At 60.8% G+C, this 18,708-nt stretch overlaps 1 protein-coding gene across 3 annotated transcripts in view; it reads left to right on the forward strand.

Annotated features, from left to right (window-relative positions):
* PDGFA (platelet derived growth factor subunit A) overlaps window positions 1–17,670 on the forward strand; it is an 18,428-nt gene extending 758 nt beyond the window's left edge. The window contains exons 2-8 of one of the 3 annotated variants that reach the window (XM_029949291.1): window positions 156–285; window positions 1,712–1,808; window positions 6,370–6,489; window positions 8,515–8,702; window positions 14,511–14,637; window positions 15,063–15,131; window positions 16,893–17,670. In XM_029949291.1, coding sequence (XP_029805151.1) covers window positions 223–285; window positions 1,712–1,808; window positions 6,370–6,489; window positions 8,515–8,702; window positions 14,511–14,637; window positions 15,063–15,118 — 651 coding nt within the window. In that variant the 5' untranslated portion in view covers window positions 156–222 and the 3' untranslated portion in view covers window positions 15,119–15,131; window positions 16,893–17,670. Of the gene's footprint in view, window positions 1–14; window positions 286–1,711; window positions 1,809–6,369; window positions 6,490–8,514; window positions 8,703–14,510; window positions 14,638–15,062; window positions 15,132–16,892 lie in introns of those variants that run through there. The other 2 variants (XM_029949290.1, XM_029949292.1) reach the window with 2 other exon arrangements.
* Window positions 17,671–18,708: the final 1,038 nt, after the last annotated feature.

Genomic DNA, 18,708 nt, shown 5'->3' on the forward strand with positions numbered 1-18,708 from the left:
GGCGAGCGCGCACTCCCTGCTCCTCCTCCTCGCTGGCGCTGCCTGCCTCTCCGCACTCGCTGCTCGCGCCGGGCGCGCTCCGCCGGCTCCCTGCTCTCCGCGCCACCCTCTGGGCCGCGCTCCCTGAGGAATGGTACTGAATTTCGCCGCCACAGGAGCCCGGCTGGAGCGCCCGCCCCGCGGCCTCGCCTCCCCGCCGAGCCGCCAGCGCCTCGGGACGCGATGAGGACCTGGGCTTGCCTGCTGCTCGTCGGCTGCGGATACCTCGCCCATGCCCTGGCCGAGGTGGGTGCCACCCCCGCGCCCCGTCCCCTCTCCGACTCCCCCCAGCGCACGCCTCCCGCAGCCGCCGGCGGGCCGGGGCGCCTCGGGCTCTGGGGCTTTGCCAAGCGCATTTTGATTTCTGCTAGGGTGGTCGATTTTTTTGATTTTCCCAACTGGGTTTTATTTTCTGCCATGCCGAAGTGTGTTTGGTGAGTTTCCAGCGTGTTGCGTCGCTCTGCCGTGGAGAGACGGAGTGGCGCGGGGTGGACGAGTGGGGAGAAACTTCGGGGGGCGCGGGCTCCTCTCCGGGGAGGGGAGTGGGGGGGTGGCAGACAATGTGGTATCAGGGTGCGGGGAGCGCGGAAGGGGGTGTGTGTGACCTGGAGGAGTCAGCGGTGGATAAACGGGAGGCTGCGGCGGTGCCCCCGACAGGCAGGGTGGGCAGTACGGGGTCGCAGCATGCCCCCCGTCCCTGTCCCTAAGCCTAGCCGGGCCCGCTGGGCCGGCGCAGTCCCGCCAGCTCGGGGCCTGCTTACAGGTGGCTGAGTGAGGCGAGCCGGGGCCGGGCCAGGCGCCCGCGCCCTCCCACCGCAGGCGTCCCTACCCCCCAGTGTCGAATCCCTAATCCCCGGGAGCTCTGCTGTGATGAATGACTTTCTGCAGCCCCCGTCGTGGGAACTTAGTGCTTGGAACCCCCTACCCCCATTCCCCCCCCTCCCCGCCAGCAGCGACCCCCGACTGCCTTTAAAAATCTGGAGGGAGCGGGAGGTAGGGGGGGGGGAGCCCGCAAGGCGGGGGTGGTCTGGGCTGGGACCGCGAGCTGCGAGAGGTGGAGATTTAACCCTCCCTTTGCCATGCAGCCTCTCCCAGCCGTCGGCTGGATTTGGGGCGTCTTGGGCGGCGCTAGGGCCGCGGCCGGGCCGGAGCGGGTGGGGCGCGCGTGTGAACGAGTGAGTGCGCGCGCGCGTGTTTTTGCGACGGAGACCCTCGACCCTACAGGTTCGGCCCGGGATTCCGGGGTGTGAAATTTAAGCCGCTGGCTGGATTAAAGTGTTAAGACTGCCGTGACTTTCGTCGCCGATCCGTGACGCATTTCAACTTGATCTTTCTGGATGTCGATTTCACTATTAAACCAGAAACTCCTTGGGCTCCCCGCGGCCCCTAGACCTCCTGTAACTGACACCGGGGGTGGAGGGCCCGCAGTGCCGGGCTTTTGTTTGAAAATTTTAAGATGGGAGGGCTTTTTTTCTGCAAAGGCGGACCTGGGTTGGAGCCGAGAATTTGGGGTCTCACCCAGCCCCACCCCTGGCCTCAGACTCTGAGGCCCCGGGCGGGGGTTCGGCAGCCTGCGAGCGCGGGGACCGGCGCACCGGACGCTGTTGGGGGCTGGGGCGCAGGGCGCGAGCTGGCCGGGCCGCGGGCGCTGACCGTGTGGCTCTGCTTGCAGGAAGCCGAGATCCCCCGCGAGGTGATTGAGAGGCTGGCGCACAGTCAGATCCACAGCATCCGGGACCTCCAGCGACTCCTGGAGATAGACTCCGTAGGTAAATCGCGTCCCTTCCCTTGGCGCGCAGGGCAGGGGTGCGGGGTGTGCGCGGTGTGCACCCCGCGTCGCCTCCCGTGCTCGGGCCGGGCCGGGCCGGGCTCCGCGCAGGAACGCACCGAAAGGTCAGAATCCAATCCCGGGCCATAAAAGCCCAGGCGGATGAGTCAGGAGTTTCTCTTCCAATCCCCACTTTCTCTGCCTGCAGCGGCCGCGATTTGCTCGCTTGCCCGGGGATTGTTTTTGCATTTAAGGAAAATGCCGCGTGTGTCACTGAAAGTTCAGCCGCATAGGGGGCGCCGGCGCCCCGGCCAGGTGTGCGGGCCCCGAGCCTGCCCTCGGCTGGGAGGAGCGGCGGAGAGGGTCGGGGGCCTGGGCGCGGAGCCTTGGTCTTGAGCCCCGCCGGCAGGCGCGCGCGGAAAGAGCTGCCCCCAGCCCGGGGCTCTCTGTCTTGGCAGCGGCGGGGCCTTTGTGGTTTCCGGAGACCCGTGCCTTTCTCTTTACACAGGTCAATAAAAAGGCGGGTCTTGGACCAATATGGTGTTTGGGGACTGTTTGGGGCTCATCCCCAGGCCCTGGAGCCAAGCCACTATAAATTATTTGCAAACAGGGAGTTTTGAAGACCTTTAGGGTCTGCTGCAGAGTTGGAGGAGACTGGCCGAAGGTCCTCTGGGACCCAGGTTGTTGTTCTGGTGGTGTTGGTGGCTGCACTGCGGTGTGGATCCGAGGGAGCCCTTTTCTAGAGGACCGGGATTCTGACCCCCATCTTTGGGGTGCCCTGCTCAATATTCGTAAGGGGTCGAGGAACCCTGCATGTGCTAGGGTCAGCTCCGGAAACACTCTACCAGAGAGCATCTGTTCGTGTCTGGTTAAAAAGATGGACTTGTCAGATCCGGAGACTGAAGGTGGTCGGGTGGGACATTGAGTGAAGATCTCCCTCCTCCTCCCCCTCTCCCTCTGTCTGTCTCTGTCTCTGTCTCTCTGTCTCTCTCTCTCTCTCTCTCTCTCTCTCTCTCTCTCTCTCTCTCTCGCTGCAGACTACCCTGAAGGGGGGGCGAGGGGGAATTAAGTAAAATCACATGGTCTAGTCATTTGGAAATTTGTACCTAATTATGGTGGTGGAGAGGCCTGAACTATTTTCATTTCATGCCAAGACCATTTTCTAGCAAGGCCGATGGGCTCTGTAGTTTCGTGACCCAGGAAATCCTTTGACTGATCCTTATCAGGAAGGGGGTAGAATTTCACTCTGAGATCAGAGTTGGGCCAGGGGGATTTTAGTCTGGTTCCTTGATGTGTAACCCTGGGGAGGAGGATTTGGCTGGGGTTAGCTGGAGAAAACACTCGCTTGCACTTACTGGACCCTGGCGGATTTGTGATAGTGGGGACTGCTTCCCTGTGGACGCTCAGGGCCTTTTTTTTTTTTTTTTTTTTTTTTTAAGCTTTCGCGAACGAGGCCTGTGAAGGGCTGGGCCTCCCTGTGGGATGGCTTTGGGATGCCACAGGGAAATGGGCCATTCACTTTCTGTTGAGACCATTCTTATTCCGGTCTCTGCAGCCCGCCCCCACCCCCCATCCATTAACACTTTTTGCATTTGCAGCAGTGGGTTATGCTGATGGAATTCCTGACCTGGGGGCTTGTGAGCCCAGAATGTCTCTGGGAGGGTCCGAGCTCACAAAGTGGATGCACCAGCTAGTTCCCCAGGCTGGTTTCAAATTGCTCTCTTATTAAAAAGCCCGGCCCCCCTCCTCACACACTCCCACCCCCTGTCCGTCACAGGGTTTGGGGTCTGACTAGGATTCTGGGGTAGGACTCCTGGTGCTGGAGATACTGGGAGCCTGGCCTTGGGACCTTCTGTGCTCACAGGCCTGGGACACAAATCCCTGCGTGGGTCTCCATCCTGGTCTAGCTCCCCATCACAGGGATGCAGAAGCTGGTAACCAGGACAGTGCCTGGCCTGTGGCCTGAGCGTAGCGGTTGTGACTGGCTGCTTCTAAAGATTGTTTTGGGGTCTTTCCCCACCAACACCTGTTCCTGCCCAAAGCAAAGAGTTGAAACAGATCTTGCTGCTGGGGAAGGTTGTGAACAGCTGAGGACAGAGCTGCCCTCAGCCCTGGAGCCTGTCTGGGATACCTGAGGAGGGAGCTGGGGCATGGGGAACCCCCTGCCCCCTCGAGCCAGTGGTCCCTCCTGACTCCAAGGGTGAGCCAGTGCCTCCAGGCTGGAGTTCAGGGTGTGAAGCTAATAAGGCAAAGAACCGGAAAAGGCTTTTTCTTACAGGCTGACTCCTCCCTCCTGGTATGGGCGGGGCTTTGGGTGGACCTGTAGGGTCCTGGGCTCCTCCCAGTGGGTGGCAGCATCCCCATTTTACAGATTCCTACCCCAGGGGCAGTGAGAACAGCCCTGAGGCTGAGCGTGGCCACAGGGTGTATGGAGTTGGGAGGGGTCTCAGACCCTCTACAGGGGGCTTTTGGGTGGAGAGGCCAGCATGTGGTCTTTGAGTGCCCAGCAGTTGGGGTTCAGGAGCTGTGCGCCCTGGTGCTGAGAAACCAGCCCCTGAGCCGGGCGGCAGGGCCTCATGCCTGCCTGGGGGGGGGGTCAAGAGTGACAGATGCATTAATATCCCGTCCTGGGCCATTAGTGCTGCACCAGGCCTGAAGGCTGGAGGCCTGTCCCCATCCTGAGCTGTCACTTGGACATTTGTGCACAGAGACAAAAGGGAAACCCACTTGATTAACTGTCCCAAGAGCAGTTTTAGGGCATCTCTCAGGCGGGGCTTTCTCTCCGAAGTCACCGCTGGGTCACTTTGCAAGCGGCGTCAGTCAGAAGGCCGCATCCCCCATTCGCGAGGATGGGCTCGTGCTGCGCCGGCCACCCATCGCGATTGGGGGCAAAGGAGGGCATGTTTGACCCGAGCGATTTCTTCTCCACCTCTTGTCTTGAAAGCTGTGCCGGTTCAGGTTTCAGCTGCTGGTGCACTGGCTGGGCCGTCATCTCTGTTTATTCAGGCAAGAGGCCCAGACGGGGCCTGGTCCTGTGGCCATGCCCCCGCTGTGCATTTATGTCTCGGGCCTCAGTTTCCTTAGGTGTGGGAACGTGGGGGCGCTGCCTGCGGACCTGTCAGAATGCTCTCCGGTAATGTGATCAGTGACGCCCGGCTTTAGTGAGTCTCAGAAGCTGGTGAGCCACTGCCATTTGATTTGGGCACGGCAAGATGGCCACCACTGGGTCGTGACTCATAAATGTCACTTTTTCGTGAAAAAATGCCTCTTGTAACAGTTGGTTGATGGGAAATTCTTACTGCATGAATAGTTGTGTTCTGATCTTATTTTGGGTCTCAAAAAAATTAGTGGCAGTGGAACATTGAGTCATTTTAAGTGAAAAGTTGGGTTCTTCCCAAATTTCAGTTTTCTGAAAGAACGTATCTTCTGCTGGTCACACCTTTCACTTCGTTTTGGGTTTTCATTTTCAAAGAGTGGAGGTTTCAGATTTGTTGGTTTATAGATGGTCCCTGAGGCCCTAGTGGTCCAGGCACCAGGGGTTTGGGCTGGTGGCCAGGATGCCACGGAAGACGGGGCGTGGGCAGCTGCTGGACCCCCTGGCTGTCAGAGCCCGTGCCCCTGCTCAGCTACCAGGGTGCCAAGGTTGGAGGGGGATGTGGAAGGAGACCCTTCCCCCCCCCCCAACCGAAGCTGGGTCTGGGGTCAAGGCAGGGAGAATAGGTGTGACCCACGTCAGTCATCTGGGCACAGGCAGTGTCATGGGGCCAGGTCGGTCCAAGTGTCCCTCCTACCCCTCCTCTTCCAGCTAGGAATGTGAAACACTGGGGCCTCCCCTGGGCTCCCCGGGGGCACTGGGGCAGGAGAGGGCGGTGGCATTCATCTGGGGGCTGTCTCCGACCTGGGGCATGAGGGTCCAGTCTGGATGCAAGCACCTGGGCTTTCCTGCCAGCTGGCCTCTAAGCCAGGCCCCAGCGTCCCTGCTCCTTTCCTTTCCTGCTTGCGTTTCTTGTGGCCTCACAGTGGACTAGCTTCAGGACCAGGCGGAGGCCAGCTGTCGGTCCACTTGGGCCTGGCTTCCAACTCCCTCAAAGGTCAGGGTGCTTTGTTTCAAGTCAGTTTGGTGGAAAGCAAGGAGAGGGAGACACAAGTCCCCGTGGCGTGTGCTGGCCCCCGGTGCCCTTTCCGGGAGCGGGACCTGGCTGCGAGCAGGGGGCCTGGTAGTTGGGGGTATTCTGGACCAGCAAGGTCGTACCTGCTTCGGCCCTCACCTGGAGAGGCAGCACAAGAGGGAGATCACACGTGGCCCCTTCGCCACAGGTCCACAGCCTTGCTACGAGGTATGGGAGGGCACCATACCCCAGGCCCCTCCGGGCAGGTCTCACAGAGGTTGGGGGGGGATTTTGGCAGTCAGGACCCTTGCATCCTCCGCACTTTCGGGTGTAGGGGGTCTTCCGGGGGACCCTGTGTGTCTGGGCAAGGCAGGCAGTAAGCACTGCTGGACAGGTCCCAGGGCGCCACGCAGGTGTGGGCTGCTGCTCACCGTGTCCTCTTCTTCACTGCAGGGGCCTCGGATCCTCTGGAAGTGAGTCTGAGAGCCCACGGGGGCCACGCTACCGGGGGCCACGCCACCAAGCATGCCCCTGAGAAGCAGCCCGTGCCCATTCGGAGGAAAAGAAGCATCGGTGAGCCCTGGGCCTGCGGGTGGGGGCGCTCGGCTGGGGGGCTCACCCCCACTGTGCCTTCAGGGCACCCATCCCTTTCCTCCTCCATAAAACAAAGGCCCAGCCTGTGCAGGGGCCCCAGCGACTTCAGCCCCGGCCGCCTGCGTCTCTGGAGGCCTCCCTCCTCTGCCGGGGGCGTCTCCCTGCCCTGGCCCGTCTGCTGCCTGCTGCAGCCTGGCCTGGGCCAAGAGTTTCCAGGAGAGGAGAGCCATCATAAATTCCTTAAGTGCCCGGTCCTGTTGGGGCCTGCTCTGGAGGAGGCTTCGTTCGAAAACTCGGTTGTGTCTCATTTCCAGTTTGTTGTGCCATGCACTGGGCCGCGGGGTGGGGGACGTAGCTGTGCTGTGTGCGCTGGGCCCTGCCCCCGGCCCCCCACCCACTCAGCCTGGGCTCCTGGGCTCTGCCAGGCCTGGGTTTGGGCAGTGTTTCTGCCCTGTCCCCTAGCACAGCGTCCCCAGGTCTGCTGGCCCGGCTGCCGGGGGGAGGGGTGGAACCTGGGGGCTCTAGGTCGGCTCTGAGGTGGACTTCAGCCTGCACTTTCTTGCCCTGAGACTGGGGCTCAGGGGTATGACCCACTGAGTCCCATGCCACCTGGGTGCTTTGCCTTACTCCTGGGTATGACCCCCGCTGCTGCTCACTGCACTGTGCCTTGGGCAGCACCTGCGCTCTCTGAGCTGTAGGTTTCCTCCCAGAAGTGGACTTCCCAGCTTCTCTCCTTGAGCGCAGCGTGTGGGCGATGGTCCTCGAGAAGGCAGGTGACATTTGCCATACGCTGTAGGCTTCACGTTCTCCAGACCGGTGTCAGAGGCGGGGGCGCTGTTCCAGCCCAGGAGCCCTGAATTCAAGGCCTCTCTCCCAGGCTCCACTCTCCACCCCACCTAGACCCCCTCCCTAGGTTGGGAGCTGAGATCCCCAGCACTCAGCCTTGCTTGTGGGCGGGGCTGTTCCAGGAGGCCCAGTGCCCCCTTTCCAGGTGGTCCCAGAGCACCTTGGAGGATTCAAGTACCCCAGGTCTCCTGGGGCTCGGAGAGGATCCCAGCCCGGTGGCAGGACAGGCAGGAGAGACGCTGGCCCCCCTCCCTGGCAGGACTGTGTTGTCCTTTGACTCCATTTCAAGCTTTTCGACTTGTCTGCAAAAGACCAGCTTCGTGCTAGCAACAGGGGTCGTGCCCGGCCCTCTGTGCCCAGGATCGGCTTTCTCCAGTCCTGGGCTCCGCGGTAGGGGAGTGGGGAAGCCCAGCTTGCCGTTGGGGGTAGCAGCCCCAGAGCGTGGCCGGGCTCCCTGGGCATGTGGGGCAGCGTGTGGGGTGGTGCCTGCACTGGTGCATGCCCTGGGGTCCCCGGGTGGATTCCTCATCTGGCGGTTGGGCCTTGGCACCCCGAGAACTTCGAGGCGGACAGGTTGTCCTGTGCTGAGGAGCACAGAGGAGGTGCTCCCTCCTTGGAGGCCAGCAGGGCAGTCTCTTGGTGACTTCTGCCACAGCAGGGCTGTGGCTGGTAGGCTGGGGAGGCTGGGCTGCGTCCCTTCCTGGGGTAGGGCCTGGCCTTGGGGGCGCAGCAGCAGGTGTGGCTGTCGCTCTTCAGGGCCCAGCCTCAACTTCCCTGTTTCTCCCCATTTCCCACCAGCCCTGGGAGCTCCCTAACCAGGGATTGGGAGACCCCCTGCCAGCTTCGGTTCCCATGCCCACCCCATCCGCAGGCCACCTGGGGCGACCCTGGCCCCCTGGCACCCTTGTCTTGTGGTCTCCTTTGCCAGCAAGGCCTTTCTCCTGGGCCTCCCCCCTGGCCCCTGCTGTTCACTCTTGGGCCTGCTCAGATGCTCCCTGTTGGGGGCTGGGGTGTCTGTCTCTCACCCTTTGCTGGGCCCTGGAGCTGTGGGACTACATCCACCTGGAGGAGGCAGCGGGGCCCCCTGGGTGCATGGGCCTAGGTGCTGGTGGGACATGGGGAGTGGCCCCCATGCTCATTGTGGCCCTTGTTCTGCAGAGGAAGCCATCCCCGCGGTCTGCAAGACCAGGACGGTCATTTATGAGATACCTCGGAGTCAGGTCGACCCCACGTCTGCCAACTTCCTGATTTGGCCCCCGTGCGTGGAGGTGAAGCGCTGTGCCGGCTGCTGCAACACCAGCAGCGTCAAGTGCCAGCCTTCCCGCATCCACCACCGCAGCGTCAAGGTGAGCCCTGGGCCCCGCCCCTGGGGCGTCCCGTGGCCATGTGCCCACCCTCTTGGGCTCCAGATGCAGAGCGGGGTGTGGGCAGAGCGGCGACCGGGGGCTGGGGGGTGTCTGGCTCCCCCCCCCCCCCGCCCATAGCCTCCCCGGACGCTGTTGACCCTCCTGGGTTCACCATCTTCACTGCCTTCCTGCGGGCCCTGGGAGCTTGGCCCACAGCCTGGTCCCAGGTCGGGCTCTGGACATGATGACCCCCCTAGGCAGAGCTGGGGGATGTCTCCTCAGGTCACTCTGGCATGCCAGATTGGCGTCTGTGTTTGCCCAGTGGCTGGAGGGTTCTGCCACGGCCGGGGTCCGCTTCCCTCTGGCCTCATTTGCTGCCTCTGTGAAATGAGCAGAGCTGTGCAGGACCCAGGCGAGTCCCAGGAGGCCCGTGTCTAGGGGAGGGACCTGCAGGGCGCTGCCCAGAGCCTCAGGTGGCAGGTGGGTCCCTTTTTCCTGGAATGAAGACTTTCTCTGGGGCAGGAAGGTGGTCAGAAGCTGCTCCCTCAGGGGAGGCTGTTTCACACCCCTTGTCTGATGTCTGTCCAGGCCCCTTTCTTGGTTAGGGACCATGTCGCTGTCTGGGGTCCTTGCTTGTCACTCGAAAGGCACGTTAGACCCTTAACTGGGGCTCAACCCAACCTCCGGGGATGTGGTCCTCGAGCATGTGGGGCCTTGAGTCAGCAGATTCCAGGGCCCACTGCACTGCGATCCCCAAGGCGGGTACTCCCCTGCGGCGGGGCTCCTGGGGTGCCCTGGCCCTTGTTTCGACAGGCCTGTCCCTGGCCTCCTGACCCTGTGCTGTGAGGGCCCCCAGCCGGGAGCCCAGCCCAGCATTGCACCCTTTGTCAAAGGGGGGAACAGAGGCCCGAGGGGATGGGCCTGCAGACTATGCCTGCTGTGGGGCCGTGGCCAGTGTGGCTTTCCCCTGGTCCCGATGTCCTCACCTGTGCTATGTTGTGAGGGGTCCCCGAGCCCCAAGAATCCAGGGGCTGACCTTTCCTTCCTGGGCGTGGGATGGTGGCGCTCTCAAGGAGATGAGATAGTCCCACTCATGGGTGCTGGGGCTGCCCTTTGGGTGCCCAGTCAGGCTCCCGCAGATACAGAGGTGCAGGGATGCCTCCCGTGGGGTGCGGACTGGGGAGTGCTGGGTCCTGGGATGGGTGCTTATGCCCGCTCCTTGGCCCACCTGAGTGGGTGGGGGGTGCAGCCAGGCTCCTTCTTGGGAGTGGCCCATGTCTGCCTTGGGCACAGGCCCAAAGGGCTGGGCAGATGGTGGCCCGCTCCGACCAGGTCGTGGCCCAGCCAAGGGGACAGAGAGGCTTGTCCTGCAGCTAGAGCTCAGTGGTCTGGCTCCAGGTCTGGCGTCCTGCTCCTCAGACCTTTTCCTCCTCCTCCTTTCCCTGCCTCCCCAGCACAGGGTTGGCAGGGAAACATCCGGCTCCAGACACTGGGGGTTTTGGCCGCGAAGGGACAAAAGGTCAGTGGAAACAGCAGGTCCATTGTAGAGGCCGGCCTGCCCCCCACGCAGGCCTGCCCAGCCGACTGCCCCTGCTCGAGCGGGGTTGAGGCAGGACTCTTGGCTCTGGGCTATGCACAGTCCTGGGCGAGCGTCTGTTGGGGGCGCTGGGGGCCTGTAGGGGACCGTGTTGCTGGCCAGGTGGGAGGTCCTGCCCTGGGCTGGCACGTGCCTGGTCTTCCAGTTTATGGCCTTTTGATCACAGTTAAAGTTCATGGACTGGAGAAGGGAAGGGAAGGCTGGGAGTGGCCACCTCCTTGAAGCCCAGGCAGTGAATTGTCCAGCTGAAGGCTGCCAAGGGTCCCCAGGCCCTGAGCATCAGGACTGCTGAGGTTGAAGGGTGGCCATGACCGCCATCCAGGGTGGCCTGAGGCTGCTTGTGTTCTCAGCTCCATGATGGTCTCAGGTGTGGGCCTTCACTCTGTGGCTGATAGAGATCCTATACTCTAGGATCTGCCCTTGGGTGAGTGGGCCCCGTGCTGCCACTGGTACCCCTGGGCTTGCTAGGGATGACTGCCATCAGACTCAAGGAGAGGTGACCCTGCCCGGCCCCTGCATCAGCTTGCTGTGGTCAGTGTTTGGGGTCTGCTCTTGGGGGCAGGCATGCTCTCTGGCTAGTATCCTGGAGGGGTGTGCCCTTTCTCTGCTCCCCAGTGAGGGCTGACCTCAGACCCTGCAAGTGTCTGGCCCTGTCCCCCACACCCCAGCCTCATTGTCCAGGAGAAGGGGTGGTGGAGACAGCACGGCCCCTGACTCTGGTGGTGTCGGCGCTGGCTGGGTGAGCAGTGGGGTGGCCTTGGAAGTTGAGGGCCCCTGTTATCTTCCAGCAGCCTGTGGGCTTACAACCAAGTTGATCAGCTAACTTGGCCAGGCCCCCCAGGTCTCCAGAGGCCAAGACCCAGCTATGTGGCCACGTCCAGGGCGGCTGGACCTCAGGCTTCTGGAAGGGGGTCTGGGCATGTTTGCTGGGGTGCCCGGGACAGGCCTCTGCACCCTGGATGGAGTGGCGGATCCAGTTCAGGGGCCTTGGGGAGAAATCAGTGGCTCTGGCAGCGAGGGTCTCAGGTGAAGGGATTCTGAGTCCCTCCTGCCGTGGGCAGGTTGCCCCCGTGCTGATCTGGGGAGAGCCCTGCACGCAGGCCTCAGGAAGCCAGTGCCCCTGGGCTGTGTGGGCCCAGGGAGAAGGGCCACACACCACCCACCTGTTGAGCCAGGTTAGAGTGTCATGACCCTGGGGGGCTCCATCCAGGGGAGTGGGTGTGGGGGACACAGAGGGACACCAGGAGTCCTGTGTCTGGAACAGCAGGGCTCTGGAGTCCTCATGCCCAGCAGGACAGATTTCCTCAACTTAGAAAGTCCCTCGGTCAAGGGATGAGCTTAGGGCCTCTGCTGTGTTCAAGTACAGGCCTCCTTCCGGCAAAAGGAGACGCTCAGTTTCCTGATCTGTAAAATGGACCATCACTGTACCCTCACGGGGGAGCTGTGAGTGGCACAGGGGAGTCCAGAAAACGCTGGTGTTTATCATCAACACTGCCGCCCCCCTCCCCCGCCCCGGCCTTTGGAGGCCATCACCAGAGGGAGGGGTCCCAGGGGGCTCCCCGCAGGGCACTGCTCTCCCTGGCCCAGTGCGCAGCAGCTCAGGCCGCCGCTCCGCACCCCTCATCTACAAGGGGTCATGGCATCGCTGGGGTGCACGTTTGGGTGGATTTGCCCCGGGAGTATGCAGGTGCGGTGGTTCATGGCAGTGGGAAAGTGGAGCAACTTGTCTGGAAGGTGCAGTTCAGGCCCCCAGGATACAGACAAAAGGAGAGGGGACGGAGGGGCGTGGCACCCTGTTTGGATTCCCTGGTGGGTCTGGGGGCTGAGGGGGCAGGCATGAGGGTCCTGAGCACATAGACGTTTTGTTCTGGGAATCGGCTGGCATAGAGGCTGCTTTTGAGAATTTAATATCCACAGTGTGTTCTTGGGGGAAAAATGCAGCTATTTCCTGGCCAGACAGAGGTGGTGGAACGGCCTGGAGTCCTCACATACCCAGAAGCAGGTGCAATCATAAATCACTGTTTGTTTTTCTTTGATAAAGACGGGCCTGTCGGAGGGGAAAGTGGGTTCCCAGACCGCAGTGGCTGGGGTTGGGAGTGCTTTGTCAAGGGGACCGTGGAGGGTGCATTTCTGGAGTGCTTCCTCCCTGGGGGGGCCAGTCTGTCTTGCATAGGGAATAAGCCTGCCGCCACCCCCACCCCTGCATCTGTGCCCCAGAGGAAGTGATGGGTGAGGGCTTGCTGCAGAGAGGCAGTGCTGTGCAAGCGGGTGGGAGGCCAGGCTGGGGTCCTGGGGGCTGCTGAGGTGACCCTCCTGCTGCCCTCAAGGCCCAGGGGCTGGTTGTGAGAAGGCCCGTGTGCTGATACCAGGGGCTGCTGGCTCTGGAACGTGGCCCAGTTGCATGTCCCGGTGCTTCTCTACACATGAAACCCTGGGGGCTGTGCACCCCATGTCCCGAGGGTCTCTCTCTCCCTCTCCCCCTCCCACCTACATGTTCCTGGCCTCCCAGAGGCAGGTGGAGCTGATCTGCCCTGTGGCTGTGGTCGCCATGCCTGCAGCCTCGTCTCTTAGGAAACCTCCCAGGGCTGGCCCCGAAGCTGGCCTGGCTCCTACCCCACCTCTGAGCTCACACCTGGCCATCTGCATTCACACCTGAGGCTGCACACCACTTCCCGCACCTGCAGGGTACCCAGCCCCCTTCACACTGCTGGTTAACCATTAATGCAGCCCATCATTAGGGGCCACTGACCTGATGGGTCTGGACAGCCTCGGGGCCAACTCCTCTGTGGGGTTGGCTGTCCCACTTGCCTGGGGTCCTCTGACTTCTGGACTCCGGGCCTCTGCAAAGGAGCCATTCTCCCACCTCCTCTGCTCCCCACTGTCCCCAGGCCGGGGGTTTCTGCTCTCAGCCAGGGATCCCTTCACCCATGCCAGCTCCCTAATGCCTTAGTTTCCCTAGACCACCAGAGATGGGGTAGAATGGATAACCCTGAGGGCATTTCCCAGACGTGTCTGTCGTGGGCCCAGGTCCTTTGGCTTCAGGGCCGGTGGGAAGGTGGCCACCCCGTCCCTGCAGGGGACTGAGCTCAGGCCGGGGCACTTGGCAGGGAGCCCCTGGGGCTGCAGAGAGCTCACCCCGGAGGATTGTTTCTCACATCACCTGTTTCTCCTGTGAACTGGGATGGAGTGAGGCCACCTTGATCGTGCTCACTGTGTGAGGTGTCATCCGATGCCCGGCGCGTGCATGTGTGCTCCTGTGTGCAGCAGTGTTCTTGGGATGGAACGTGTGTGCATTTGTGTGGAGGGTGGCGCTGTGTTCACACCACAGGGCGTGTGCGTGCACTCTGTGTGCACGTGTGCTGTGTGTGTACATGTGGGGGGGTGGAGCAGCGTTCCCACGGCAGATTGAGCCCATGGGGCCCATAGGGACTTGGTCACTTGGCTGCCTGGCCTTGGGCCCCATGGGCTGGGCTGGGCCATTTTCTCAGGGCAGGTCTGCCTTTCGGTGGTTCTGTGCTGAGAGTTTGGGGTGATGCAGCCTGTGGATGGAGGAGGCCCAGCTGGAGGGGTTCTAGACCTTCCTGGGCTGGCCCTGGGTCCCTGCCCATATTTCTGAGAAGGCTGGCTTTCTCCAGTCGCAGGACAGCCATGGCAGGGGGTGGGGGGACCGTGAGGAGGCCTCAAGGCTGGTGATGAGGCGGCTCTGGTGTGTTCTCGGGGTGGGCAATGTGGCCTGGAGCCCGTGGGGGTCCCGATCTGCGGCCGTAATAGACAGGAGTCCACGGCCAAACCCGGCTGGCCTTCCTGTGGGCCTGCAGGCTGGGCAGGAGGGAGAGTGAGCCTGAGCCACCGCAGCAGCTCCTGCCACGGCCCTGGCTGTGCCCTGTCAGTATTCAACGATGCACCTGGATGCTTGCCGTTGCCCCTGGTGTCCCTAAGACCTGGAAGCAAGCCCCTTCTTTCCGCCCCCTCGGAGCTCTTACCTCGAGGGGCACCGGGTCACCTCCCAGCTTGCATGAACAAGCCTTTTGGTTTCAGGTCAAGTGGACCAAACTGCTGGTGCTGAGGGCTCCTTTTCTGCTGGGAGGGAGGTCAGAGGGTGGAGTTCAGAGGTCACCCTCCTGGCCTGGGTGGGGCCGAGCAGGTCCCCCGCCCCCAGTGATGCATGCAAGGCGGGGCCGAGGTGCTCACTGTGGGGCTGTCTCTGGCAGGTGGCCAAGGTGGAATACATCAGGAAGAAGCCAAAGTTAAAAGAGGTGCAGGTGCGGCTGGAGGAGCATCTGGAATGCACATGCACGGCCACCGGCCTGAACCCAGGTCACCGGGAGGAGGAGACAGGTAAGGGCGGCCGCGGTCGTGGGTTGACCAGGCACCCAAGCCCCGGGGACCTGCTGGAGACCTGCTGGGACACTGCCGCCCAGAGGCAATCAGCAGGAGTGTGAAGGGGCAGAGGCTCGGCGCCCCCACCCCACTCAGGGTGTAGAGGGGCCGGGGCCAGGTGGCTGAGGAAGGCCCTACCTGGGGAGGTGGGTACTGGATGCGCCAAGCGACCTGGTGGCCTCCCCATCCCGGGCAGACTTTACCTAGAAGCAGTGTCACATTGTGACCTGCTGTGTCAGGCTGGCTCAGGGGCACCAGGAAGTATCTCCGTGCCAAAGCTAATCAAGTTTTCTTCCAGAAAGACAAACACCTCAGGTATTTATTGCTCCCGCTCTGTGGCCCTCCCTCAGGCCCGCTCACCCTCCCTGCCCTTCTGTTAACAGGAAGGCCTAGGGAGTCAGGTAAAAAACGGAAAAGAAAAAGGTTAAAACCCACCTAACACAGCCAACCAGGTAGGAGCTGCCGCGGATGCACTGCGGTCTGGTGGGTGGAGGTTCCCCGGCTGCTCACACGGCGAATCCCTCCCGCGGCGGTCAGATCGGCCCTGTCTGTCCGCGAGCTTCGGGGCCTGGCTGGGCTGTGGGTCTGCTCGCTCCATGCCGGGTCCTCTCCTGCCACGCACGGAGCTGGCCCCCTGGTTCCCTTCTGCTTGGAGCCCCTGCTCTGGCTTTGGTCCTTCCGTTGATTAGGGACGTCCCGGCATCACGTGCGTGGAGTGATTTGGGCTCCTGAGCAGCAGTGGGGGCGCTCCGATGTTTCTCAGCCGGGATCACCTCGGGCAGGTTACCCGCCCCATTTGACAGATGAGAAATTGAGGCTTACAGGATTATAGGCAAGGGTCCTTGAAGATGGAGTAGATCCTGTCTGAAAGTATGTCACAAATGGATGGGGCTGTTGGCTGCTGTGTTGGAAATTGTGTTTGGCTGCTAGTAACACAGCGAAAACAAGGGCTGAGATGAGGCAGGCGTTTACGAGCCAGTGTGGCATTCTCCAGGGATCCTCAGACCATCTTCCGTTTTGGACTTGGTCATGTCTGTCCTTGGAATTGCCTCGAGGTTCAATATGGCTGCTAAAGCTCCAGAAATCACATCTATTCTCCAGGCTAGAAGAGGAAGGTGGGGAGAGGGGCAGAAGAACATCTCAGAGATGTGCCGCCTGTGACTTTTGCTCTCATACCTTTTGGTGGCAAGGGGGCCTGGGAAGTGTGGTCTTGCAGAGAGGTGCACTGCTTCCCAGAGGAAAGTGGGGTTCAGGAAACCACAGGCCTCATGGAGGCAGAGTCCAGCCTCCCTGCTCCTTGTTGGTGGTCTGTCTGCTCTGGAGAACCTGGCTGTGGGTGAGCCTGTAGCATCCAAAACTGGTGGCTGTGGGAGAAATCTCAGAGATGGCGTCCACAAGCCCAGGCTATGGCCGGGTGTCGGCAGAAGCCGCCGAGTCAGCAGTGTGGAGGCCTGAGGGTCAGGGCCGTTCACTAAGATCCTCTGGGGAGGAAAGGTCCGAGTGGGGTGGCTCCAGGAGCAGCCCCAGAACAATAGCTTGGCTGAGGCTTTTGCTTTCCCCAAGGGTGTGGCTCCGCGCCTGCCTGTGGGTCCAGTCTGTACACCATTGGTTGGGTTCTGGCCTCCATGAGCCAGCCAGTGACAGGGACCCCGAGTGAGAGTCCGGGGGTGTCCCTGCCACCCCAGGCCCTGTTAGCATATGGGTGGTGCAGTGTTGAGATGAGCAGCCAACAGGTAACGTGCTTTAGCTCAGAGCCCAGTGTAGTATCTGCCTGGTCATGGAGACCCTGCCTGTGTGCCCGGTGGTGTCCCATCTTCAGGGCTGTCTCATGGCCCAGAATGGCTGCCAGAGCTCTAGAAATCACCATTAAGCCCTAGGCCGGAAGAAAACAGAACGTGAGGAAAAAGGCCAAAAACAAAACAAAACTCTCTGGGCCTCAGTTTCCCTCATCTGTGCAATGGGAGAATGGGGGCTTGCTCTAAGGAATGTTCTGTGAGATCCCAAGAGCCTAATCCCAGTTCTGGTCAGGATGTCACAGAAAGGGTAATCAGGTACCTTTGATCTGGAAAATTCCACCGAACCCACAATCCTGAGACTTGCCGTGCTGTGTGCGCCTGCCCTTGATTGGGCAAAGCGGTTCGCTGCGGTCCTCATCCGCGCAGTGGCACCTGTGCTCGGTTCCTGCTCAGCGTCTGTCTCCTCTCTCCCTGCAGATGTGAGGTGAGGACGAGCCGGCAGCCCGTTCCCGGGACACGGATGTACATGGCGTGTTACATTCCTGAAGCGACTACATACGGTGCTTACTGCCAGCGTGTGGTCTTTGTTCTCCTCCGTGAAAAACTGTCTCCACGCACACCCTGGAGAACAAAGAGCCAGTATACATTTGTTTAATGTGACATCAAAGCAAGTATTGTAGCACTCGGCAAAAAAATAAGAAGCTTCCTTGTCAAAAAAAAAAAAGAGAGAAAGAGAGAGCCAACAGAACCACGAAACATGACAAACAAAACTGACTCACAAAAGTATCTACACAGTTGTTGGAACGGAGGGACGCCCTGTGGGATGGACGCGACGCGCCTCCGCGGGCCGGACTTCTGTCCAGGGTGGTCACAGGTGCTTCTGCCCGGGACACAGCGCCTGCTCTCCGGAGGCGTCCAGGCAGGCGCGAGGGGCACGCGGGGCACGCGGGGGCCGGGAGTGTCTCCGACCCGCCAGGGACTTAGAAACACATCTCCTTGCTATAGTGTTAAGTCTATACAGAAACCTTCCCAGAGCCTTAAGTGGATTTTTTTTTACACCATAAAGTGATTATTAAGCTTTCCTTTTTACTCTTTGGCTAGCATTTTTTTTTTAATTGTCTCATGGATGACATTGACCGTTAACACCAGGCTGCTGTAAGTCAGGACAGTGGGCGGTATTTCTCCTCGCAGGATGCAAACAAATGAGATGTATTAAAATAAACATGGTATACCCACCTGTGCATCATTTCCGAAATGTTTCTGGCTTTACGTGTGTCTCCCCTGCCCCATTTTATCTTACTTTTTAAGTTAAGCCATTTCGAGAGAACAGTGCGTGAAGCAATCGAGTCCGTCCCGGCCTCTGGCTCCTGGGCTGCCCGCCCTGGCTGCAGGGAGGTCGCCCTTGCCAGTGTTCGGACGGAATCTAAAGTCTTTATTTTTGGTAAGATGTTATGCTTTACATGTATTCAACAGAAATGTGTGTGTGTGTGTGTTGTGTTTCTGTTTTGTAAAGGTGAAGTTTGTATTTTTATCTAATATTACCACTTTTATATACCTGAGAGCCTGCTATGTTTTGTTGTTTTTTTTTTTTGAACCAAAAGGAAAAAAACTCACCAACAAAACCCATACATGTGAAAAGTGCTTTGTGGTCACATTTTTCTAGTTGCGTAACTGAGTCTAGACGTGTCTCCCCTCATGTGTCCGTGGACGATCACTTGGAGGTGCCCCACGCCCTCCTGGAAATGAGCCTGCAGAGGGAGGGATTCCGGAACCCCTGGGAACCGGCCAGCGGAGCTGTGCGGCCAGGGGCGCAGCCAGGGTGAGGCCTAGCGCCCATCAGAGCGGCCAAGCAGATGACAGGTGTAACCTGAAAGTGAGTTGACCCTTGTTTCCGTGTGTGCTGGCCAGTGAAGGCAGGCCGCCACGTCGCCAGTGTCTTCAAAGTGGACATGCTCTGTGGCCGTCAGGATCCTTTTGCCGTGGGTGGGGCCTCCGATGTGTGTGAGTGTCTGGTGTTCGTGTGTCTGTGGCAGGATTTTTATAAAGGACTTTCTCCAGCGGCACATCTCCAAAGTGCAGTGTTTGGTCCACAGGACAGGTGAGGGGAAGCCAGGGGGCAGGGGCTGGAGGGGGTGGGCGCGGGTGGCCACGTCCCCCCTGTTGGCCCCCAGCCCCAGGTGCAGCTCGCAGCTGGAGGACAGCATCGTCCCTGTGTCCGTGCTGGATGTCTTGAGGCTGTGCTGCTCACCATCCCCAGGGCCTGGCAGTAGGTGTGACAGTAGATGGACAAGGG

The sequence above is a fragment of the Suricata suricatta genome, chromosome 8, assembly GCF_006229205.1.
Source record: "Suricata suricatta isolate VVHF042 chromosome 8, meerkat_22Aug2017_6uvM2_HiC, whole genome shotgun sequence".
Lineage (NCBI taxonomy): Eukaryota > Metazoa > Chordata > Mammalia > Carnivora > Herpestidae > Suricata > Suricata suricatta.